Below are 27,458 nucleotides of genomic sequence, written 5' to 3'. Positions count from 1 at the left end.
AGATATCAACCTGTGATTTATTTTTTTGGCCAATGTCAACTCAATTAATTAATTGATTTTATGAAAAGAAATTTCTGACTATTTTAACCTAACTGATTAGATAACATCATTTTTAGCTTTTTTTTTCTCTTAGATATGGTGGTAATAAATTAAGGATTTTTTCATTTTTTTCGGAAAATGTCATCCATGAATGATGTATGAAGGAATATTCCTGACCACCAAAGTAAGAGAGAAACAAGAAAATCCTGTTGTTTGTCATCATCATTCTATTTTTCAACTCAACTTGTAACTTAATCCTTGATGATTTTGATCAGGAAAAAAAATGAAACAACGGTAAATTAATCATTTTTTGGCTTAAAACAAAACAACAGCAACAAATGATCTTCAGGGTTAACCGTTTCACATGGTCATTTCTTTTTTTCGAGGAAAAATGTCAACAACTTTTGTTTGTGAGATTCAAAAATCATCTTTGAAAGGCGATTTTTTTTACCATTCTTCCTTTACTCACACACCATACACACGTATTATCAATTTGCCACCGGATTTTCCATTCATAATCATAGACCTGATGTAAACAACAACAACAAAATTCAATTTGAATAATGATTCTGGCAGAACTTTTTTTCTTCCCTGTCATGTCCAAAAAGTTAAATACAGTCACTGATGATGATAATGATGATTGAGAGTAGCCCATAGAACGACAAGACAAGAAGCCACTTGTTGTTTGTATGTGTGTTTAAACACAGATGGGTGATACACGTAAACAAAAAAAAATGTCTTTGTGTTCAAAAACGACAACGAAAATTGAAAAAAAAATTTTGTTACATCCTTATCATCAATGAAATGAACGAAAATAACATTATCCACAATATGGATTTTGATGGAAAGGTTGTTGAAGATCGTGACTAGATCGTTCTTCTATTGTGTTTCTCTCTCAATCATCATCAGCTACATTTGCATCAAGGCTGTGGTTTACGATCATAGACCAAAGATGATGATGATGGGTTTGACTTACTGACTGAATGGCAATATCCATAATAATAATAATAATAATCATCGACCTCTAACCTTTAATCATTGAAACCTGTCTGGTTGTTGTTGGTGAAAACAAAAAAATAGCTCGTGTACAATTATCATTATGATTATCATTATGCGAAAAGTAAAAAAGTAAAAATAAATAAATATGGGTAGCACAAACACAATAATAATAATATTGTGTTTTTGTTGTTGCTGTTGTTGTTGATTTGTGTGAGAATTTTTCCAAATATTTTTCGACAATTGCACACAGAAAAATAAAGTCGTAAAATATACGGCAAAATTCATAACATTTTTGGGTTTTAACGTCATCCACAAAATGTTATGGTTTTCTTTCTTTTTTGTATTTCTGGGCAAAATCCATGAAATATTGAGGCAAAAAACTCAAATATTTGTGGCCAAAAAATCATGAAATATTCTGGAAAAGACCTAATATTTCTTGGAAAAATCCATGAAATATTCTGGAAAAAGACTGAATATTTTTGGACAAAAAATCATGAAATATTCTGGTTAAAAATATTTTTATTTACAAAAAAATGCGAAATAAAAGAGAAAAGAAAGATAAATTTAGCCGACTAAGGTGGCATAAAGATCATTTTTAAATTTATAAACAAAAAGTAAACAAGTTAATCAGTGAATTAAATGATAAAAAATTAAGATTATTGGCCAAGGATAGATTGAAATTCTCCGATTTGTTTGCTTTATTTTCCAGATTATCGCTCAAATCATGGCTATGTGATTTCTAATAATTTCCCATGAATGGATGAATCTTCCTTGGTTGCCCTCAGTTCACCACTGATGCTTGCTTGAGTTCCATATCGCTTCCGATTTCTCGTTCGACCGTTGGAGATTTCCTTATCCAGCCACAACGCTTTCTATTGTTTTTTCCATGCTTTGAGCCGTTACACGAAATAATATTTTCGGATTCGAAAAATAGTCAAATGGCAAACGAAAAACAAAAACTTCGTTTAAAAACAAAAATGCTGGATTCGAATTATTTCAATTGTTTAATTGAATTATTAACAATGTTTCGAATGTTAGCGAATTGTTTCAAATTTCAAGTTCAATTGTTATGGCTCAATCGAACAAACATCGATTTACCAAATCTTTTCATGAATCGATCATGAATCCAATCTGATATTGAAAAGCAATTTTAGGTTATAAGTTGTTTACGAAGCCAGCGTGGACAACAGCCACTAGTTTTGGCTTCATGATCAAATTGCCACATCTGACCCCTTCATATTTTTTAACCAAATTAGATATTAGTCAATTCGATTGGAACTCATCGTAGACAAATGGAGGAAGATCCAATCCAAATGAAGGAAGATCCAATCCAATACCTTCTTCTTTAGCCCTATTGAAAAAAATTTGCTTAGGAAACATCCATTTTGTCTGTATGATTATTCTGTCCGGAAGATAGGATAGGATAGGATTCCATTCTCATTGAAACGTGGTTTCAAATCAATCATTTTTTGTAGATCCAACTTCGCAAATTCATTGCAAACGCGATATGTTTGGCCGAGTGTCAAATTGTACATATTTTATTATGAAATTTTTATTAATCCAAAAAATGAAAAAAATTTTCTAAGTCCAGAAATTTTTCATGAAATATTGAGGCTAGCAAAAAAATCCATGAAATATTGAGGCAAAACAAAAAATCCATGAAATATTGAGACAAAACAAAAAATCCATGAAATGTTTGGGCAAAACAAAAAATCCATGAAATGTTTGGGCTGAGTATAAGATTGGCCAAAAATCATGAAATATTCTGGAAAAAAATCCTAATATTTCACGATTTCAGTTTTCCATAAAATATTGAGGAAAAAAACCATAACATTTTGTGGATGACGTTAAAACCCAAAAATGTTATGGTTTTTTGGCAAAAAATCGAACTATTTTACGTTTCATTTTTCTGTGTGTGGTAAATGTGTAATTCAGTTTGTAGTGGCTATAATCATATAATTTTCATAGAAATACGAAAACAGCAAATTGCGAAAATTAAGGTGTCGATCCGGATTTTCTTTATGTCGATGATGATGATCATCATCATAATTCTGGTGGAAGATGGAAAAGTTTTGTTGCTTTGTGTTTTTTATCGGACAAACAACAACAACATTAGATTGATTTGATTTGATTTGATTTGCGGGACGGATATTTTCACAAATTGATTTAATCAAGAATCTCCTAATAAGCTAATCTGAAAGTTGTTTTGTTTTGTTTTGTTTTGTTTTGAAGCAAAACAAGAACAATCAAATCAATATCATTAGTGGAAAACCAAAAAAAAAAAAAAAAAAAAAAAAAAAAAATAAGAGAAAAGTTTGTGATCTTAAATGAACCAAAAAAACAAAAACAAAAAACAATGGCCAGTGGCCAATATCATTCATTGCTGAAAAAACAAACCAAAGAAACTTTTCAGGAAATTTTTTTTCACTTGAAAAAAAATTGATTTTTTTGGCGAAAAATTTTTCTGTTTGGTTCTGTTTTAAATCAGGTAAACGGCAATTATCGTTGGCCAAAAATTTGGACCACAAAACCAAAAACCAAAAAAATCGAAACCATAAACTAATTACTTTCAGACATGAAACAAGACACGAATTCGTTTTTTCTTGAAAAAAAAACAATTTCCAAAAAAATACAGACAGATAGAGTGGGCTCTTGATCGATCAAAAAACACAAAAAATATAATGCAGACCCAATGTGGACCAGGTCCATGTCAAAATGTTATCAATCATTCAACAAAACAAAACAAAAAAAAGGTTCATCGGGTCACGACTAATATAATGGAATTTTTACCAACAACAACAACCATAGACAAAAGAAAAATGTTAATTTTTTGTTTTTCTGGAAAGTTTTTCAACCAAAAAAATTCATTAGCCATGTAGTGATTCTCATTTTATCATACACACACACGAAAAACCCTATGAAAACTATTAATGGCTGAAAATGAATCATCAGTAAAACTTGCAAAAGCTGAAACACACACGTGTTCATCATTCTGATCATAATTCTAATTAATTAATAATCGATTCGTGATTTGTATGCAGCAGCGAATCGATGGCAGCAGCTTGTTATGCAAAGGGGAAAAAATTTTTTGGCTTGGCTAAGCGAAAAATGAAAAAGAATCAGCATTTTTAAGCTGAAAAATGAAAAAATGAATACATACCCATAAAGTAATGCAGCACCGGCAATAGCGCCCGTACAATGTGCTAAAATATATAAAATTGTTCGTAATGGTGAAATACGTTTTGTTATTAGAAATGATATTGTAACGGCTGGATTAATATGACCACCACTAATATGACCAAAACAATGTATTAATGTTGCCATTGTAAAACCAGAACATAATGATATTATTAACCAATTTGGTTGTGTGTTTGAATTAAATATAAAATTTGATCCATTCCATGTTAAATGTGTTGAACATAATAAAAATACATATAAAAATGATGCTAAACATTCGGCAATAATTGATCTCCAAAGATCAAATGTACATAATTCATAACGCATTGTTGCTAATGATATTGGTTCATGACGGCCAAAACGTTTACGACGTACTTGTTGTGTACGTTGTCTTGCTTGATCTAATCTTGATAGCAAATGTAATAACATTGATTCAGTGGTATATAATTGACCACCAATCTTATGTGAAGTAGATGCTGCCATTTTTGTTGTTGATTTTTATCGTTGATTTTGCTTATTATTAACAATGCTGATGTTGTTATTGTTGATAATCAAAAATGCTCACTTATCACTTAACCACAACCATAGACACTATTAAAAAAAACACAGTAAAAAACATAAGACCCTGATCCAGGATCATCGCACTAATATGAAGAAACGAACACAAACACGAACACAAACACAGAGAGACACAGACACACTGAGAAGATATTTGATGAAAAACTTCAGCAAAAAAAAACAAAAAAGGCCAATGACTTTGTTGTTGTTCAAGTTGTTGTTGATGTTTTTCTGAAATTCAAATTGAAATTAACCACATTAATCACCAAAAGAGAGATGTTCTGGAACCAAAAAAAAGAAGAATATGCTCCAGGATAAAGAAAAAGAATTCGGCTTTTTTTTCCTCTGTTTTTTATCCACTCGATAATTCAATTTTTGGGTTCGTTTGGTTCATTTAAAAAAAAGAATACTGTGGAATGAACAAATCCAATGAATTAAAAAACGGAAAAAATCCCGAAAAAAGCAGAACGAATCCAACTTTAACAAACTGACCAGCTGGTGGCACGAAAAAAGTTTTTTTTTTCATTGAACCAAATTCGATCTAAAAAAAAGTGAGAATCATTCGGTTTTGAATCATCCTATGGGAGAACATTATCCATTGGGCAAAATTCTAGAAAAAGTAAAAGAGAAAAAAATTATTAAACACAATTCCTTATGGAAGAATACTGTGAATGGGGAGAAAAAAAAAGTTTACAAGAATCTTTTGCGGGTAATCAAAAAACAAATATTTCTCGGAAATTTTCCCTTCTACAAAGTAATGAAGAAAAAAGTTTTTATTTAGGCCAAAATTATTAACATATTTGACCAACATGGGAATATTTTTTGAACATCATCTTCGACAACAACAACATTAAATTTACATTTTTAGTCATCATCATAATCATCATTGAATAATGTTTGTTCAATCGATTTTTGTTTTTTACATTCAAAATTGACTGTTGATGATGCTGATGATGATTACAAGAAAGAATATTCTTCCGAAAACAAGAATATTCCCTGGACAAGACAAACATTAGGACATCTCTCATTTTCTTTTTGGAAAACTTTTCAGAAATCTTTTCCCAATTTTCTTCCGGAAAATTGTAATCGAATCCGTAAAAAATCAAAAGAAAATGAGATTTTTGGTTGGTTCTTGTTTTAAAGTAAACTTTATTTTCTCTGTCTCTCAGTTGATGATGAAGAAGTTGATGAAATGAAATGGAATGAAAAAAAACTTAACTAAGTAAAATTTCATGTTCAAAACATTCGAATTGAATTACCAGGAATTTACAGCAAAAAAAAAATTCCATCATTTTTTTTCAAATTGAGTTTTCGAAAAACTTCTTTTGCTTTCCAAAAATTGATTTCCAAATCACCAAAAGAGAGAGAGGCTCAGGCTGATCAAAAGATGTTTCTTTTCCTTCCATTGATTCGACAAACCAAAATGAACATAAATTTCAGAATTATTTCGAGAAAGTAAAGAAGAAGAGGAATCATTACACTTGTCACTTGATAAAGTTGATGTCTTTATATAATCAGAAACAAAAACAGAAACAAAAACACAAGAAAAATGATAACATCCTTAGGTAATATATGATTATTACCCTTTTGTTTAACGAAAAATAAAAACACCTTTCATAATGAATAAGTTTTCCGAAAAGTTTTTTCTCTTCTGTTTGGTCAACATGGGGTCGAAAAACTTTACAGAAAAAAAATAATGAATGCATCATTCCGGATGATTATATATGATTGTCGAGGTTGGTCTCTTTTTTTTCTTCAAGGACATTCAACAACAAGAAGAAAATAATTAAGCAACGAAGTGGACGATTGAATTGTTCAAAGGTGAAGAAAAGAAGTAAAGTGAATTCAGTGACAATAAATAATGTTTAGGTAAGAAAAGCAAAAAAATGTAAATTGAAAAAAACTTTGAAAACGACTTTGGTTCAGACAAGTTAATTATTTTTTTTACCTGGCTTGAAAAACAAAACAAAACAGAAAAAAAAATGTAATTTATACCACACCAAGCACCATACAATCACCACACACACACAGGTAAACAATCAAGTAGAAAAATGCAGGTAATCATTTTACCTCTTTTTTTTTGCTTCAAATTATGATGACTTTATTTTCCTTGTTGTTTTTTCCATAAGTTTTCTCTAAAAATGGAAAAATTTTTCCTGTTTGTTTATACCTCACAAGTTGCCAAAAATCAGTTTAGAGAAAATCAAAATTCTTGAATTGAATTCTTTCTTTTTTTTTGATTTATTCAATGAGTCATACATACTGTGTGACACCACACACAGGACAAGTTGATCAACCGAATGTAATTGAAAGCCTTAACTGCTGTCAATCAAACATTTTAGTTGACATTTTTAAGCAGTGTTTTTATAGACAAAAAAAGACACACACGAATTGACTTGTCACATCTTGATCAAACACACACAAGAATTACATATCGAAACAAAAAACACACTCTAAATCAAACAGAAGTGTGTATACATAACACTTTGGGAGGTCACAAATCTGATTGTAAAAATGTCATATGTCAAACTAAACCAAATCAAACAAAAACCAATGGAGTGGAGATTTAGATCGGAAATATTAATAGGAAAAAACAAAAGAAAAACCCCAATATGACCACAATTTCAATTGAAAAAAGAAAATGTAAACAGAGAATGATGGTGATTAATCAATCAATCATAATCATAATAATATCGATATATATGGATCGATCGATATTCAAATTCGATAAGAAGGTAGAAATAGTGCAGCACTTTGCAGAAAATAATGCTGTCAATCAAAAAATGAATGAATTGAATGAAAATTCCATTTTTTTTCTCTCACTTGAACATCATTCAAAAGAAAAGTTTTTTTCCATTCAGTTTTTTTTTCGTTGCACAATCGTTGTACAATTACAAATATTATGAGGGGAAAAAGAATAATATCGACCAAAACGAAAACGAAAAAATTCAGATCAGATTCTATGGATACGTTTTTTTATTATTATTTTTTCCAAAGAAGAGAGATCCACATAGAGTTTTTTAGTAATATGTACAGGGTTCCAGATGTTGTTGTTGGCTCTCTCTCTCTCTCTCTCTCTCTCTCTCTCTTTTTATTTATTTATTTTCTATTTCGATTCGATTTGGATCCAAAACAACAAAATGGAAAAACATGATGTGAATTTACTTTTTTTTTATAAACAAAACAACAACAAAAGTGGAAATAGTGGAAAAAATTATCCCCCAAGCTGCTGCTGCTTTATAAGCTTATTTTCTGGTGAAAATTCTTTGGTGAAACATTCTTAAACAGAATCAAAACTTGTGTTTTTCAAAAAAAAACTGATTTTTCAATTTTTTGGTTAGTTGCCGCCATCATTATCATCATCATGATGGTGGGCAATTTTCATCTATTTTAAATGGCGGGAAAACTGTGATTCTGAGATGAATCATTCATTCATTCACATAATACTCATTAATGATGATAATATATTCTTTGCTGTTGAATGATCGCTTACAGTCGTTTACTCTTTTTTTTCTTTTTCTTTTCTTTTCTGTTTTGTTTTGTACTGATTAAATACCATATCATCAAATGTCATCAGCTAAAGTGAATCAATTCAATTTATTGAATATCCAACAAACATTACATACATAAACTATCATCCAATCATCAACAACCAATTGAGAAAATTAAGCTTCTTTTTTTTTCTTTCGTTTCGACTGCTGGCAGAGAAAACATTTCAATTCAATTCAATTCAATTGAAATGTAGGAAAAAGAAGGAAAAAACAGCAGCAGAAAATAACGATCCAGAAACAGAAAACAACAACAACAAACGATGAGATTTAAATTGAATTAAATCCGACATTTAGAGAGAGAGAGAGAGAGAGAGAGAGAGAGAAACTTATATATTCACCGAGCGGAGAGATGAAATAAATTGAATTATCTTGCTGAATGTTGAAGGGAAATGAAAATGCAAGCTATTTTTTCTTCTTTGGCTCCAGACAAAAACATCCAATGTTCAAACAACATGATGATGATGACCATTATTAACAACAAAGATTATCATTTTTTTTTTTAATATACAATCAATGAAATTGGAAACATTTTTCTGTACAGAATTGAGAAATAACAGTGAAAATACACAGATCAGATCAGAAAAGATATCAATTCGATTAACATGGTGGTGGTGGTGAATAAATTTCCAATTCCTACATGTTCTTTTTCGGGGTTATTTTCTAACGACAACAGCAACAACAATGGGGACATTGAACATTGAACTCATTCTTGAAACTAAAAAAATAAAAATAAATTCAATTAACCCTTAATGATTCAAATGATGTTTTATATGCCCTCATCATCATCATCCTCATCATTATCATCACTAACCATCATCCAGCAAAATAATCATGATAAGTAGCAATATCCACACACACACAGACAGACACAGATTTTCAAGCACAAAAAAATTGTCATTTGTCAAAACGCTAGACAAAATCAAATAGAAAACATTAACCAATCCAATGATGATGATCATCAACCAAATCCAACGATTTCTATTATCACAATAATAATGATGGCTTGGCTTTACTTTTTCCAAAATCCGCGGATTCATAATTCTCGACACATTGTTTGGTGACATTTTTTAACCATCCTTTAACCACCTTTCTTAACCATCTTTTGAATATAAATCACCAGCACACCTTAGTTTTTTCCTATCATATTACCCCTTTTAAAGTTTTGAAATTTTCTGTTGACAACAAACTTATCAGATTTTTTAACACTTTTGTAGCCTCTCTATCTCTCTCTCAAATGGACTCGACCCGGAACATTCAAACTAACTAACTAACTGAAAAAAAACATTTTTTTTTAAATTAATTTAATTTAATTTATACGATGCAAACGAACGAAAAATTAATCTCTTTTTTTTCTAATCATTCAAAATGATGATAGTCATAAATAAATGCAAAGATTCGTACCAGAAAAATGAATGAATGAATGGTATGTGTTTGATGATAAATGAAGGACCGATGACCTTTTTTATTCGAAGATTTTCTTCGTCTTGTCGATGGTTGATTGTTGTTAGGCGTTTTTTTTCTTACTTATTTTGCTTCTGTTTTTGCTGAACACCTGCATACACATTCGGTTCAGTTCACAGTTAAGTAAGTAAACAAAACAAACTTTAACATTTAGATAGAGAAAGACAGAGAAAGAATCGATGATTTTTGGTTTTTTTTTTGGTATGTCAACCCTTCAGGGTATCAAAAACTGTAACACAGAACGCAAAACACACACCAGTTCAACAAAACAAATGATGATTTACAATGATGGAACCAACCAACGAAGAAAAGGAGAAAATTTGCATACCAAAACAATTTCGTTCCAAAAAAATCTATCTCTAGGGCTCTGAATCAATCGATCGATTGAAAGTTGATCGAATTTCTTTTCTTTTTTGAAGAGAGAGGTGGTTGGTGATAAAGATGAAGCAACAGCTATTGAACACAACACACTTTGAACACACAGTTTTTTTTTCTTTTGGAAATAAGAATATTAACAAAACATCCATACGAATTGATATCCAATGAATGAATGAATGAATTGGATTTTGCATGTTAGTTTTTTTTTTTGGTCTGTTCGTTTTGTTGTCTGTTAGTTTTGGATGCGCATGAGTTGATCGTCTCCTCCTTTTCCTCCTCCTCCTCCTCTCTTCAACTATTTTCAATATGTAAACTTTTAGCCGAAAAAAGCCCCAACCACCGTGTAGTAGTGGTTCGATTGATAGTTGGAAATGAAAAAAAAACTTATCAATTTTCGCAAAACACGGATGTGTATATTAGCTATTATTTAAACTGCTACTACATATGGTTCATTCATAAATTTTGTATTCGAATATCATTCTTTTTTTTATTCGATTCCCGAAAAAAAGTAAACGAAAAACAACTGAGATAAATTCATCAAAAAAAGACATAAATTCTATATAGATTTTATCGATTTTCTGGCAGTTGATTATCATCATCATCAAGAATTTATATCAACAACAACAATAACAACAAAATTCTAATCACGAATTTGAATAAAAATTCTCAAATCAAATGAATTGTTTTTGTTTCAAGTGTCATTTCATATCGAAATAGGATTTGTAGATCATTATCATTGTGATGATTATGACTATCGAATTTCAAATCCTGTTTTCAACAACAACAAAAATTGGATTTTGTGGTTTTTTCAAACTTGAAAATATCGGATCACAACAAATAACGAAACGGTAGTCATCATCAACGATATTTGAATAAAGGTCACATGATAATTTTTGGGTCATTGGGAAAAAATACACCACCTTACAGTGTTTGTGTTATTGTGACAAATGTCATCAAATTTCATCAATGGTCGTCGGAATTTTTCCTAGGAAAATCGACGACAACAACAATAATGAGGTCCTAAACCACTAACTGAAGCCCCATGGCATTCGAATGAAAAGAAGAAGAAGAAAACAAAACATTGATCACGCCAACCCTAAACTAAACTAAATGACTGAATGAATGAATGAATGGATCGATCAGTTAGGTCGGTCGAATGAACCAAACAACATTTTGATGGTGAAGTTGAAAAGAAAAAGAAAAAGAAAGAAAGAAAAAACTTTCATTTCATCTCTCTATATTGGAATTCATTCATTCAATTCATTCATCCCAAACAATCATCCATCCGACCATACGGTATGAATGAATGAATGAAAAAAGTACGTTAATCATTGAATAACCGACCGACCCGACTGACGATACGATAGATAACCCGCAAAAAAAACTTTTCATTTTCAAAATGCTTTTTACTTTCCTCCACCATCGTACACACCAAAATATCTTTCTGTTTTTTTGCTTTTCTTAAATGGTTTTCTTTCGGAGGTTTGTACTGCTGCTTTGATTTCTTTTTTTCCTCCCTTACTGAAGACTGTCATTGCTTTTCTTTTTCTTCCTCCCTTATTGTTTGGCTGTTAATTGAATTCGATTGTTCCGGCCAACAACCACTCTCGTTGGCGACGATATTGAATCCAATTCAATTTTCGATCCAGCCTGTTTGCAATTAAGAAGAAAAAAAATCTGCTGATCTCTCTCTTCCACTACTGAACATAATGTCAATCGAGGATTTGACTTGAAGTTTGTCAGTTTTCTTCTGGCTAAACACACACTGAGAAATCGAATCCAAATAAACAAACAAACAAGCCCCCCAATAAACAAAACAAAACAAAACAAACAACCGAATAATCATTAGACCTTTTCTCCCAAAAGTCTTTGGAAAAAAACCAAAGAAAAATGAATGAATAAAGATATTTTTCCTTGGTTGTCAAAAATTTTCGTGTGGAAAAAGAAAAACTTCCCCGGTAAAGGTAAATCGTTTGACTATTTATCAAATAATCAGAATAATAAAGTTCCAATTTTTCTTGCAAAAGTTACCCTATTTCTACTTTTTTTTCAAGAGAAAAAAAAGTCAACGATAATCAATCATTGTGTAAATACACCGGCCAACCAATACGACGCACATATTGACCATTGGTCAATATGGGAGAAAAAAAATTGCTGGGGAAAATGGACCAAAAATATCCAAGCTGAAAAATGAAAATAAAAATTCAATTAAAAAAAAGCCACACTGTTTTGTTTTTTGTTATTCCTGTATATTTTTGGATGCCTAAAAACTTTTCGTAAGTTTTTTTCAATTGTTTTTTCTCTACAAATTTTCCAATTTGTTTCACTAAAAAACAAAAAATTTTCATTTCAAACACTTATCCCTCTACACTTATTGTTTGTTTGCTCCATGTTCTTTGGGATAAATCACTTTGTACTCTTTCTCCAGAAAAAGAAAAAGAAAAAAGTTTTCTCCTTGCACAGACGACTACGAAGAAGAAACTTTTTTTTTGTTGTTTTTGATACACCACTGATGGTTCCAAGATTTATTGAATGTAATTTATTACAACAAACAACAAACATCCACTATGCAACGAAATATTAGCTTTTAAAAAAAACATATAAAACACAGCCACCGTATGTTTATAAGAAAGAGAAATTGTTGTTGTTAAAAAATGATTGCGCCAATGTTTTTGTTTTTCTCAAGAATTTGTTGTTTTTTTTATTATCAAGAAAAGAGAAAATGAATGAAAAGAATCCTTGTAACAATAGGGTAAATTTAATAAGAGAGAAACAAAAAAAAAACAAAAAAGTATTATTGAAAGAGAATGACGTTGACGTTGTTCCAGTTCTTCATCAATGTTTTTGCCTCACTTTCGTTGTTACAAAAATCCACGATTCCAATTTGGTTGCGGCTGCTGTTGCGGTGGTTGTTGTTGTTGATTTTGCAATGTATTACTGGTAGTTGCATTGGCCATAATTGCTTGAACTTGCAACATTGCTGATGGTGACATATCAATCACTATTAAACCAATTCGTTGATCAAAATATGATCGATTATAACGTGATGTTAATATATAAAAACATTGAATGGTATTATTGATTGGCATTAATTTTACCAATGTTCGAAAGAATGATCTATATATGCGTAAAGGGGGTTAAACAAAATTATTGAAATGAAATTTTCTCTATTTTTTTTTTGTTCAGTTACTTACTTGACAAGTGTAATATTACCTGCCGGCATAATACGAACAATATTTGGTGTTGCCATTGAAATTGATTCCAAATAATCACAACTAACAACTCTTAAACCCATAATACGTTTACCTATTGTTGCACCTGGATATGTACGATTTGGCCAACCAAATAGGAATAATGTCTATGAGAAAAGATATGTGGAATTTGTTATTAGTTTGTTGAATAAATATGGAAAAAAGTTATTAAAGAAACAAAATTTTATGTAATCAAAGAGGAAATATTATTGAAATATTATTAAGTTGGTTTGCTTGCTTGCTTGCCATATTTTCATCATTTCATATCCGTTCTGTTCGGTTCCGGATTCTTTGGATTCTCGAAAAAAACCGGAACCAACTACTTTATTATGTAATCATAAGTCTCGGTAATTGTAAATATATCATCATCATAAATCTAGTTGATCAAAATACAGGAATCCCAGAAAACTACTAGCCTTGAGGGAAAATTCATTCGAATTGATTCTATAATGATGACCATCATCATCATCCAAACACCAAACATCAGCGAAATTAAATGAATCCAATACGAATCAATAAAAGCATCAGAGGAAAGGAAAAAAATCATTTTGGGTTCATCATGACTGGTGAGAAGAAAATAAAAATTCATTACATTCAATCATCATCATCATCACCATTTGGTGTCGATCCCAAGGAAACTTTCCCAGAAAAAAAAAGAAAAGATTCATTAGCGAAAGAAAGAAAGAAAGAAGTGAAACCACCGGTAAGTAGCAACTTACCATACATAGAATGATTCTGTGATGAAGCTACCAGAATTCTATTCAAAAAAATTCCAATTCCAATTTTTATAACAACAAAAAAAATCGACAAAATAGGCTGCTACTGCTGCTGCCAAAACATCTAATTAATTTGAGCTTCCATCACCATCATCAACAACAGAATCAGAATCTTCTTTTACGTTTTTCTTTATTATTATTATTCCTCACGCACTTATATTCTCATTAATATTCCGAATATAGTCTGCTTCTGTTGTTCTCTTTTCTTTCGAAGAATTGAAGAATTGCTGAAGAATTTCGGAAAAACCTTTTTTTTCTTCTTTTGAACGAGCGAACGAACGAGAAATTTCGCTTCACGTGCAACCAACCAACCAACCAACTAACGAAAAAGCACTTAACATTACCAACAACAACAATGACGAAGGAGACGATGAAGACAAGCAAAAAAGAATTGAAGAATCCATTATTCATTAATTAATTCATTATTTCGATGAATTTTTTCGTTTGGTTTGGTTTAAATCCACCAAATGCAAAAAAAAAAACTCAAAGAAAAAAGTTTTGGCGCTTTTTTTATCCAAATATAATTGGGTTACGGTGTTAAAATAGCTGCTATGAATTCTTTTTTTTCAAAAAAAACAAAAATCTTTCAAATCAGGAGATTGTTTTTTTTGTATCATAATATTTCACATCCTATTAAATCGAAACTGAATTTTCTCTGCTTTTGGAAACATCAATTCAAAGTCAGATTCAATCGAGAAAAAAGGAGGTGAGATTTTTTGTTTTTGAAACTTTTGAATCATTCTTCAGACAGACAACCAGAAAAAAACAAGTTCAAAGCTTGTTGTTGTTGTTGTTGAAACTTTTTGTTGTTGTTGTTGTTCGTTCAACAACAACAACAACAGTAGGTATTTACAAAAAAGGATATTCATGAAATCATCTTATATAATGGCTTGTTAATCGGTTTAAACTAAGCGAAAATTTCATGTTATTTCACATCAGCATCTTTGAAAAACTTTGTATAACAAAAAAACCATTAATTCTTTAACACTTTGAATACATTGTATAAAAGGCTGAAAACGAAGAAAGAAAAATTATTCAAATTTAACCTGAAAATGTTTTGCTGTTTGTCTTTCGAGACGAAATACAAAGAAACAAAATCGACAAACAAATGTAGCCGAAACAAACATTTTTTCCACTCCAAAGCCAAAATGACAGGAATGATGTTTGTTTTTTTTTTTGTTAACCCTTACATAACCAGATAAGACAAGTCAAGATGAAACACTATTAGCAAGCGAAAGAAGAAGATTTTATCCTTAGTTTTTTCTTCGTTTCCGAAACAACGAATATATTTAACCCATTCTTGTGTTTTGAAAAGACAAAAAGTTTCTCAGGAAGAAAAACCCAAAAAAACTTAAACGTTTTTTTATTTCATTTGTTTGTGTTTGTCTATCGCCATGTGTTTAGCTAGTTTGTTTATGTTTTTAAAAGACGGAAATCTCAAAATGAAAAAAATGTTTTCCATTTTCATCCAAATATGGCCAAAAATATTCAGAATGTTTTTCGGAAAGTTTGTATTTTATTTTGTAAATTAAAATCCAATGTTTGTTTTAATCGAAAGCAAAAACAAAACAAAAAAAATGGGAAATTTTCTCGGAAAAACAAATGAATATGCAAATTTTTTTTTCAAACATTGTTTTTTTTTTTGAATATTTTGCTGTTGTTGTTGATATATAAGGCAATTGTTTCATCATCAACAACGAGAGAGAAAAAACAAACAAATAAATTCATTCGGAAATTTTCCCCGGGAAAATAACAACAGACAATGAAGTTTCTGAAACAATTCCGATGATGATGATGATGATGAAAAAGTGAAGGCAAATAGAAAATTTGAATATATAGCCGTGATTTGATCGACCTCCATTTTCAACAACAAACAGCAAACAACAAACAGCACACGACAATTCATCATTGATTCATTTATCGATGAATGAAAAAAAAATCTCATCTAAATAAATCTTTCACTGGCTTTATTTATTTATTTATTTATCACAATTCTATGAATTGATGTTCGTGTTTATGAATCTAATAGGAATCAATAATGAATGAATTGAATGCAAAGGAAAGGAAATTTCTTCCTTTATCATCAAATATTTATCACTTTCAACAACAATAACCGACCGACAGCCAAAGTAATGTTTTTTGTTGTTTTTCGGGATTGTGTGTATGGAATATACGGAATATACATTGTTTCCCGGAAAAATTTTCGCCTAACTAACATAGATCATAATTATCGATTATGACGGAAAGTTTCTCAATATCGATACAGTATGTATCAACAATGTATCAATATTGTTGGGTGAATGAAATAAAGTGTGTAAGGTGATGAAAAGTAGCAAAAAACAATCTCTTACCTCATAGATTAATACAAATAAATAAAACATTGTTGAATATTGTATATTTTTAATATAAATCCAAAAAATTTTTGGTAATAAATCTTCTAAATTATCATCATCTTCAGGGAAAAATGTTTCCAATTCTTTAAAATCCATTGTTGTACTATATATAAATAAGAAAATAAGAAAAAGAAATTGAATAAAGTGATTATTATGTCATTCTGAAATTAGATAATAAAGAAAAGAAAGCCAAAATGAAAGAAAAAGTTGTAGTTTGTCAAAAAGAAAAAAAGATTTCATTGTGTGTGTGTGACCAAAGAATTTACCAAACAAACAAACATACACCTTATCTTTGAAAAAACAGGCATCATAAAAACCACAATGACAAACTCTGAACCAAAAGAAATCATTTGAACCGTCAAAAGCTTTTCTAATAATAAAAAAAAATCTATCATTAGGACAAAAAGAAACTTGCGGTTTCCGATTGCTTATATACAATATATACAGAGAAACTAAGCAAACATCTGAATGAAAGAATGAAAGATCATCCTGATAAGTAGTAAAAAAAAATAATAATTTCATTATGTTTGGTTTGGTTTGGTTTGGTGGCCAAAGAAGAAGAAAATGAATGAAAGAATCAACTTTTCGTCAGTTTGTGTGGTTGGTTTTTTTTTTGTTGGGCAACCATAACAACGCAATACGATGATGATGATAACATTGAAATTACATGGTCAAATAGGATATTTTTTTAATCAAAAAACTTTTGGTATTTCAATAGTCCGGAATTCAGTGATGATTTACAACAAATCACATGACAACCGAAACAAACAAACCAAAAAAATATTTCTGAATTACAGGGGGGGCCAACAACGAAATTTTTGTTTTGTTTTTCGTTCATTGATTTTTCTGAACGAACGAAAAAATGATGAAAATTCTTTTGTGAATTTGGATCAAGGCATTTTTCTCGATTTTTCTGCCAGTTTTGTTTTGTTGTTGTTGTCGAAAAAATGCATTTTCAAATCAATTCAATTCACAAACTTTGCCTGCTAAATTGGAATGTCAATTTGAATTTAAATTTAAATTGGTTCTTTGTTTTCGTTTGCTTCTTTCATTCCCATTTTCAACAACAAGAATTTCTTGGATTGGAAAAAAACAAATGAAGAATTTCATTTTTTTTTCTACACCAAGTAACCGACAAAAGCGACATCTTTTTCATATGGGCAGAATCTGAATATTCCTTCGACTATATACACCCACATCGATCAGAAAAACATAAGTGATGAATCAAAGAACAACAACATGGTTTACTATTTTGATTGTCATCAACTTTCATTCATTTTCTCTCTCTCTCTCTCGCTTGTTTTGCATTTAATTTATGCTAATTTATTTATTTTAATCAACAAACTTTTGTTGTTGTCGTTGATGAGTTCATTCATTCATTCATTGATGAAAATAACCAACCAACCAAAACAACAAAAGAAAAGAAAAAAAAAGTTTCAATTGGAAAAAAAGTGTCAAACAAGAAAAGAAAACATCAAGTCAATTCTTTGCTTGCTTGTCTGATTCATTAGAATTGATTTTTTTTTCGAAAGAAAAAAATATAACCGAATCAAAAGTGGGCCACAGAAGAAAATTTCAAATTACATTATTTCCAATACATACAGGGTTTTTCTTCTTCTTCTTCTTTTATAATCAAAATAAAAATGAATTTAGTAAAGTGAAAAAAAACCTCGGGCATTTGTTTCTTGTGTATTCATCATATGACAATGTTGACAATGTTGACAATGATGATAATGTCTGTCTGATGAGTTCTTGGTTAGTTTTTTTTTCACATTTAAATTTCAATTTATATTTTAGAGAAAATGAAAAAAATTTTCTAACATCCCTTCTTTCTTTATTGAAAAGCGAGAAAAAGAGTTTCATTCATTTTGTTAATTTAGTCAAAAAAAATGAGAAAAACCAAATTGAAATTGAAAAAAATGAAAAAAGATTTCATTTCAATTTCGTTTCTGGTTATGAAAAGAAGAATATGGCCATCATCATCATTATTATTACCCCTATAAATGAAAATTTTTGTCTTGAATGTCATCAAAAAAAAGTATTTCTTTTTAGACAATATTAGTGGAATTTTCCTGCATTTAATGTCATTATTTTGGCCATAGGAAAGTGTGGAAAACAAGCAGCAAAACATTCAATTTTTTTTGCGATTTTGAATCTATAATGTAATAACAAATACTCCAATAATAACAACAACAGCAAAACAACGAAAAAACATTTACTAATTAGCAATTAGTCATCATTATTGTGCAAAATATAGTGACTAAAGGATTGAATTGAATCATTATGATCTGATCGATATTCATTTTCCATTATCATTATTATCATCATAATCATCATCGTAGCAGAATAGGAATAACAGAATAGGAAATGAATTATTACCCAAAGACACTGAAACACATATAATATTCTGTTGAAGCAGGTATGTGTTCCATGTGTGTGTGTTTGTGTGTGTGTGTGTGTAATGTACATTTGATTCAAACAGAATATCATAGAATTTCATAATTAGATTATTTGCGAATAAAAACAACCAAAAAATGAATGAAAGAATTCAATTCAAATTCAATTCAAATTCTATCATCATCATCATCATGCAAATAAACATACCGAGCATACATTTTTCTTTCTTTTTCCTTGGTTACTATGTGTTTTCAGCAACAGAGAGAATTCAATGATCAAAAAATAATTAGATTTGCTTGTGTGTGTGTGTGTCGAAAAATATGGATGGTAATAGAAACAAATGAATGTATAGGAGAGAATAGTGAAATTCTTTGATGAAAAAACAAAAAATTTTTTGTTACATAATTTGATTCTGGATGGCTATATACACCCACCAACCAACACCGACATAGTAACCTAAGCTGAAATTTTGTTCTAAAATAAATTCATTATATGTAAATTTAACACTGAATTACTACAAGGGGGAGGGGAAATATAATGAAATTCTTTTTGGAAAAATTTTAATGAAATTTTTTTTATAAAAAGAAAATTTGCAAGAATTTTGCAAGAACTACAAATTCTTTACAGAATAAAACAAAAAAAAAACTTACAATGGAATATCATAATCAAATAATTCAGCAATAAGCATACGAAATTGATCGAATAAAAATAGAATGAAAAAATAATCAATCATACTGGCCAATAAACGTTTACGAATTGATGAAAGTTTTACAATCATAACCGGACCTGTACATATGATGTGGAAATAGTGGAAAAAAAAATTATTAGATTTGATCGACAAAAACATCAGAAAAAAATCATAAAAATCATCATCACGATCAGCAAAAAGAAGAAGAAAAAAAAAAGTTTTTTGATGATTGGTGTTTCGGTGTTTGACAACGACCATCACCGAACACACACACATCAACCATAAGTTTTGAAGTGTTTTTTTTGTTCGTGGAACGATTTTCATAGAAAGATCCAAAGAGAGAAAAGTGTTATGACAATGATGATTACCATCATCAAAATCATCATCATCAACATTGTGAAGAACTTTGAAAGTTTTCAACACTTATCAACAGACACACACACACCGAATGAGATATCATTATTATTAACGACAATGACTATACAACAATAATTCGCTACAGGATAAAACATTGAATGAAACATTAACAACGCCATTGGCGAGAATAACAACAACAACAATATTCTACCATTCAGTTTTTTCAATGGAGGCAAGATGAATGAAAAAACTTTTTTCTTTTTCTGATTCCAATAAAATTCTGCTATTGAGAGCTATGGTGAGGGGTGAAAAAAGTTGCAATTCTTTTTGTGTGTGCTAATGGAAAAGGATGTTGTCAACGTTGACAATAACATCATTTTTATTGTTGTTTTCGTTGTTGTTACTGGCTTCTATTGTCATCATCAATATTCTGGAACAAGAATTTTGCAACGATCATCATCATCATCGAGATGAGAAAAAAACCGTAAGGGTTCAATTACGGGTGTTAATATAGCTAGAGAGAGAGTGAAAGTGATTATGAGAGAAAGTAAAAGTGAAAGTGAAAGATTGTGATGAATAAGTCAGTTTTATAAAAGTTATGATTATTATGATTAAGCGAGAAAAAAGGGTAATTTACAAGAATTTTTGTCATTTTTTGTTGTTGGAAAATGATAAGGAAAAAAAGAAAGTATATTATTATTTCTAAATTGATTTTTCTTCATCATTTTGGTTTTTCTTAATTTTTTCGAGTAATTTCGAGCCTATAATTCGTATGACTTACAGTCAAGTTAGGTTAGGTTGATGACTGTGACTGTGATTCATTAGTTCAGGTTAGGTTAGGTTGATGACTATGATGATCATTATGAAATTTTTTTTTTTAAACAACAAGAACAACAACAAAATGCAAATCTCAAATCAAGCACGTACGTTGTATACATGTTTTGATCATCAAAAAATTTTTTTTTCAAAAAAAATGAAAAAAATATTTATGAAAATCAATTTTTAACATGGAAAATTTTCCATCTATACACGTATATTCCATTTGATGAGCAAGCAAGTATTTTATTTGAAATTCTGAAATCTGATACAGAATTCAATAATGATGATGCCAAATCAATGATTCCTCATTAATTTGATAATTTTGTGATTTTCATCGGAAATATTTCCGAGAATTTTTCCAGTCAAAAAAAAATCAGTAAGAAAAATAAAGAAAAAAAAATGTATCGATTTTCCGACGTTGGAAAATTGGATTGATTGAAAATCATCAGACTACTGATGTGGACACACGAATAATCATCAGACAAATCGAACGAAAAAAGATCAAAAAACAAAAACAAAATCGTCGATTAGATCCACGTTGTTGTTGTTGTTTAGTGCTCATTAATATCCGAATTACGAAGTAAAAAAACAACAAAACAAAAACAAAAAACAATCGATGATTAAGCCAAAAAAAATCGAAAACCAAATCGTTTCCCCAACAAACATTGGTTACTCTTTTTAGTTTTTTTTTAATCATCATCATCATTATCATCATGAATGAATGAATGAATCGTTTTGATCGTTTGTAATCGTCGTTTATAACGAAATGCACACAGTCCACAAACCAGCCAAATGAGAAAGCAACATGATAATGATATCTACACAGTGTGTGTAATGTCAGAAACAAACGAACGACAATTACTCGCTTTGAATTTCGTAATGAATTTGATATCGTTTTTTTTGGGGGGATTCCAGTATGTTGAATCTATGTAGTTTTTTTCTGGTCATTATCATTGGTATTTTTCATTGAAACATTTTTTTTTCTGAAAGAAACGAAAATCATTTTCGTATTCATTTTACCCAACCGAAAAGAAGAAAAAAAAACATTAAAATCGATGATTACGATGTTGATGTGACTGGGTAATTAGAGTAAATTAACCCGTTTAGGCAGTAGCATTCTTTTTCATTCCTAAAACGATTCTTGAAAAGTGATAAGAAAATTTTTTTTTCCAAGAACGGAATCAAAAACGGAAAGTCGATCCGATCAATGAAGGAAAAACAGGGTAAATATCTGATTAATATTTACACTTGAATAATTTAATTTTCGAAGAAAGGAAAAGATTCGAATATTCGATGAAAACTTTCAATAAATTTTTCTGTTTTTTTGGAAAGTTTTTTCCACTTTTTCCACTGAGCAGAGCCGATTTCATTGATTTCAACAAAGAGAAAAATGGATTTACTGCAACAACTACCACCAGAACAACAACAACCAAATGAAGAAGAAATAACATCATATACAATACGTATGTTGGATGAAAAGAAACCCGAAGATATATTCGATATGATTGATCAATTAACATTATTATCAACAATGTTATCGGAAATTTGTAAAGAATTTTCTGAAGAATTTGAAACAATTATCGGTATTGAAATGGAAAGATATTCAATGGATAAATATAAACAACAACAACAGCAGCAAGAAGAAGAACAGGAAAAAGTCCAGCAGAATCCTTGAATTTTCTCTTGTTTTTTCCTACTGAATTTGCTGAAATAAAATTGAAATTTTTTCACTCATTTTTTGACATTGATTTGATTGATTATACCTGACCACCACAATCGAATATCGATTGTTAAATTACAAAGTTCCAAAAACGAATTGAAACAAATTCAATTTTTGGGAAACCCAAAATCAACCACAACGTAGTTATTATCGTCAGTTTTTTAGGCGTCCAAAATTCCTTGAGAAAGTTTCCATCAAAAAAAAAATTTCCCAAAAAAATGATAATAATAACACGTCATAAACCGATCGGTCATTGTCGGCTTAGCAGTCGTTCATTATTTCAATAGTAGAAGTTACCACCATTACCATTATAATCGGTTATCTGCAGCTTTCTGCTTTTAAAACTCAAACTTTTTTCTTGTTGGATTCTGTTTTTTTTCAATTCTTTACTGGGTTTTTTTTATGGATTTGGACAATTTTTAGGCAATTAATAACTGTCATCATCATCATTCGAATGCAGCGAGAGAGAAAAAAAAATCCTTTCCGAATTGACTATGAAGTTTGATAGTAGCCAGAATCAAGAATCAGGACAACAGTTTTTCCAAGAATCAAGCCAGCCAGCCAGCGAGAAAGAAAAGATTTGTCCAAAAATGACAAATCCTCGTTTTCCTCTATAGAAAAAAAATGACCAGAAGTAAAATAGAGAATTTGAAATTCTTTAAAAAATATATAAATTTCAAAATAATGATGATGATGAACATTATCTATAAAAAATGAAGAATTCTACCAAAACAACAACAACAAGAATATAAAGTGAAAACGCTGCTTGACCAATATATATAGAATATTCTGAATGTTCATAAAGAATAATAATAATAATAATAAAAATGAAAAAATAATAAATCATCACAGCAAAGAGAGAATATTCTAACAAAGAGAGAGAGAGAGAGAGAGAGAGAGAGAGAGAGAGAGAGAGAGAGAGAGAGAGAGAGAGAGAGAGAATCGAACGAGAAAAAAATTCATATAAACAACAATTGAATACAGAATGACAATAGAAGTAAAAGAAGAATATTCTCTATGGAGAATCTCTACCCATAGACTAAACAGACAACAACAACAACAAAAAATTGACAATGTTATATTAACAAACTTGCTGTGAATATAGTGTATGTTGTGTGTGTGTTTGGCAGAGACAAAATGATCGATGAATATAAAATAGAAAATTCTGAAACAATATGACTATTGAAATAGCCAGATGACTACTGACTGAAATGAATGAAATTGGAATTTTTCTACCAAACAATACCACCGACTGTTTGTTTTTGCATTGTTTTGTTTTTTTTCTGTGCAATAAAAAAAACAAACAGCAATGGCCAAATAAATAATGATGTTGATGCTTTGCTATCGATGATGATATTCGTTTTTATTTTCTTAATAACGTTTTGTTGAATGAAGGAAGGAAAGTTTTTTTTTGTTTTCAATCGCAGGTGAATGAGTTTCTATGTGTGTAATCACTTTTTGATGGAATTCGTTTCATTTTTTTGATATTTGAAACTTTGACCACTATGGATTGAAAAATTCAAATTCTCTACACTGGAATTTTGTATCGACGACCAACAGAATGAATGCACACCAGAAATATATAATCGGCTTTAAGTAGGATCTTTTTTAGGTTTTTGGTCACAAAAGACGAAGAAGAAGAGAAGAGAAAAAACTTTTTTGAAATTCAAAGAATGATTTCGGTTTTGTTTTGGTCATCATCATTGTAGAAGAATTTATTGGCTTGTTACAAAAAAACCAACAAAAAAAAACGTCTTTTTTTATCTTTGCATTATACAAAATGCAATTCAACCAAAACCAAAGATTGAGATTAGAAGCCAAAAAACCAAGATAAGTGGGATGATCGAAAACCGAATGGAGAACGACAACAACAAAAAGAAAAAAGAAAGAAAGAAAATGGCCAAAAGATAAGCCAAACAAAAAAAAAAAAAACTCTTCACTTTTCAATTCATTCATAAGAAATTTTTTTTTTCGGGTAAAAAGATATAATAAATAAGAGCTTTTTTTACCCCGATTCTTTCAATCAATTTGTTCGCAAATAGACAAACTGAAAAAACAAAAACAAAAACAAACCCAGAATCTCCACAAAACACACACACAAAAAACGCTCGAATTGTACATTCATTTTTTTGGGTCTAACGATTCCAGAAAAGCAACAAAACAAAACAAAAAACAATTCAAACACAATTAATTACTAAATGAATGATGACCATTTCGTGATGATAATGATGATGATGATGACAGAAAACATATATCAAACATTCTTTCATTATGACGCCCACATCATCATCATTATCATCATCATTTATAATGATTGTGGAAAAAAAAACAAAGTAAAAGATAGCAAGCGGAAAATATTCTTTTTTTTTTTTTTTTTTTGGAAAAACATTCGAATCGAACACAATCGAATCGAATAATCGCGATAGTGATGAACGATTTTTATATTGGATATTTGTTTGTTTTTGTTTTTTTGAAATTAAACTTGCAAAAACTAAACTAAATTAAAAAAAAACTAAATTTCAAATTGAATTTTCAATTCTTACTGATTCTACCGTTGGTTTTATTTGTTTGTTTGTTTCCAAAAACAACAACAATTCGATGTTGACATTGTCATTTCCCAGTATCGAGAAAAAAAGACAATAACAAACGCACACCCCTCTTTAGATAAATAAAAAATTTCAAATTTCAAAATAGGAATTGTATCGGCTAAGTAAACATTGGAACAAATGAAAAATTGATACAACCGAAAAAATTTGTTTCTTCAATGAAACAAAAAAACAATAATAATCTTTTTCGCTTTTTTAATCACAATCGAATGGACCGATCAAAGCAAACAAACAAGAATTATCAAATTGAAATTTTTTTAAAACTTGATTTTTTTTTCTTAACGGAAAAAATGGCACCATCTACTGTCAAGAATTCAATGTTTTTTCATTGCAGAATTAAAAAAAAATTTACCCCGATTCATATTTGTTGATTGTTGTTGTTGTTGTTGTTGATTGCCAGAATCGGTTGCTATTCCCGACTGCTGTATATTATTCTGTGGTTGTTGTGGTTGTAGTTGTTGTTGAATACGAGTTTGATATGCTCCATGAAAATAAGTCCATGTTTGACATTGCCAGATCCATAGATTTAATGCCTGTATTGATTCATTAAATTTTCGTACAGAATCTTCATTTTTCAACTTTGATGGTTGGCTTTTGGCCAAATTATCATCATCATCATCGATATTAACAAAACCATTTTCATTATTATCATCTAAAATATTCATCATCGATTCACCATTATTATTATTATTTAATGGATTTTGGTTTTGATCCAATTTCATTGTTGATCGTTTTCGAAGTTTATCATCAAAATTTTCAGTTTGTTCACTTGATGAAGACATTTTTATTTGAATGAAATTCTTTTTAGTGATTCGAGAAGAATTTTTTTTTTTTGACTCAACAAAAATCAAAAAGGAAAACTAAAAAAAGTGAAAGCGAAATTTATCGATCCAAAACAAAAACAAATCAACAACAGAAAATAAACCGTTCATACAAGACGTTTTCATGAAACAAAACAAAACAAAAACTTGTAAATCTATTTCACCTTTTTTATTTAATTACAACGATTAATTACAAAAAAATTAAAATTACTATAATTTTCAAAATTATTAGGTTGTTGTTGTAGATTTTGTTGCCGAAACATTTTTAATCGGACTTGAATGTAAACCTAATAATGTAACATCAGCTTCCAATAATGTCATATCTTGTGATGATCCAAGAAAACGATCACTTAATTCTAAATCATTGATACGAACTTTAACATTAGCACCACGACAATATGATCTGGTATGGGGAGAATAAACAAAAAATTATTTGATAATTAAAAGAAAATTAAGGTAAAAAAGAAAATATTTACATTGAATTTTGTTTCGGACGACGACAAACGGCCAAAAATTTAAAACCAAAATCAATATAAATATCATCATCAACAACCTGTACAATTTGACCGATAACAATTTTTCCTTCAGGTAAACCAAGTTGACAATAAGGTGAATCACGAAATAATGTTGCAAATGTTGTTTCATTATTTGATTTTACCTGTTGTTGTTGTTCATTATCATTCCAACGTATAGCTGTAGTACCTAGCCATCTATTATTGCCTATTGATGATATCGACGAGGTTTTTTTCAAGGTAAAATTTTGTCGAATCAAAAAATTAACTCTCAAAATCGGTCGAAACATTTTTTGTTTTTTTTGACAAAAAAAAACAAATTTTTTTCGAATCAAACAAATAAAACATGTGTAATGTCCATTCATATAGAACGTAAATTCATGAAAATCTATTTTGACTGAATTCCTTTTCTTTTCCTCCCTCCTTTACGAACAAACATCTTCCTGATTCGAATGTTTTTTTTGTTCACTTGCTCATTCTGTTTTGCAAATAAAAAAGTAATCATAAAAAAAGATCCCATTGTTTGTCCATTTCATTTGATAAAATTTTTCGCCTCCTGAATAACATTATTATTTACAATTTCCGAAAAATTTCACAACCTTTTTGTTTTTTTTTGCACCTATTATGTTTGTACTTTTTATTTTATTTTATTTGGGTTGTAAAAAATGTGTGTTTTTTTCTCAGTGTACCTTGAAAGTACTTTATTTTTCCAGATCCTACCAACCAAGAATTTAACTTGGGTTTCAATTGCCAAAAATTACATCAATTAACATTTTTTTTTAAATGATAATCGCATAGTTACATTGTGTTTTTTATCAATCGCAGCTCGTTATAATAAATAATTATTGTCTCAAACAAAACAAAAAAGAAGCCATTGGTAAAAAACAATGTAATTTTCTCATTCATTCATAATAATATTCAACATTGATAAAAAACAATTATGATTTATAAGTTT

The 27,458-nt window shown here is 29.6% G+C and overlaps 3 protein-coding genes and 1 long non-coding RNA gene across 4 annotated transcripts in view; 1 reads left to right on the top strand and 3 right to left on the bottom strand.

The window, feature by feature from the left end:
- LOC113798384 (uncharacterized) overlaps positions 1-10,340 on the bottom strand; it is a 50,002-nt gene extending 39,662 nt beyond the window's left edge. The window contains exons 1-2 of the mRNA XM_027348949.2: positions 9,726-10,340; positions 4,199-5,383 (exon numbers count right to left, since the gene is read on the bottom strand). Of these exons, the coding sequence (XP_027204750.2) occupies positions 4,199-4,698 (500 nt within the window). The 5' untranslated portion in view covers positions 4,699-5,383; positions 9,726-10,340. The remainder of the gene's footprint in view (positions 1-4,198; positions 5,384-9,725) is intronic.
- Positions 10,341-10,646: 306 nt separating this feature from the next.
- Positions 10,647-12,844, top strand: LOC142646278 (uncharacterized). Its single transcript, XR_012847239.1, has 3 exons — positions 10,647-11,645; positions 11,813-12,127; positions 12,191-12,844. It is a non-coding gene; the product is annotated as an uncharacterized LOC142646278 (long non-coding RNA).
- A 55-nt stretch (positions 12,845-12,899) lies between these two features.
- On the bottom strand, positions 12,900-26,066 carry LOC113798966 (uncharacterized). The gene is made up of 5 exons (XM_027349566.2): positions 25,523-26,066; positions 19,631-19,766; positions 16,542-16,686; positions 13,358-13,521; positions 12,900-13,280 (listed from the first exon to the last, which is right to left on the bottom strand). Exons 1-5 carry the CDS (start codon positions 25,950-25,952, stop codon positions 13,025-13,027), a joined length of 1,131 nt encoding a protein of 376 aa, XP_027205367.2. The 5' UTR covers positions 25,953-26,066; the 3' UTR covers positions 12,900-13,024.
- Positions 26,067-26,138: 72 nt separating this feature from the next.
- Positions 26,139-26,873, bottom strand: mRpS28 (mitochondrial ribosomal protein S28). The gene is made up of 2 exons (XM_027349606.2): positions 26,468-26,873; positions 26,139-26,394 (listed from the first exon to the last, which is right to left on the bottom strand). Exons 1-2 carry the CDS (start codon positions 26,866-26,868, stop codon positions 26,220-26,222), a joined length of 576 nt encoding a protein of 191 aa, XP_027205407.2. The 5' UTR covers positions 26,869-26,873; the 3' UTR covers positions 26,139-26,219.
- Positions 26,874-27,458: the final 585 nt, after the last annotated feature.

Source organism: Dermatophagoides pteronyssinus, unplaced genomic scaffold, assembly GCF_027571235.1.
Source record: "Dermatophagoides pteronyssinus isolate colony J.1.1.1.1 unplaced genomic scaffold, Derpt_VIB-CSIC_2022.12 sq0002, whole genome shotgun sequence".
NCBI lineage: Eukaryota > Metazoa > Arthropoda > Arachnida > Sarcoptiformes > Pyroglyphidae > Dermatophagoides > Dermatophagoides pteronyssinus.
This window is presented reverse-complemented; position numbering and strand designations above follow the sequence as displayed.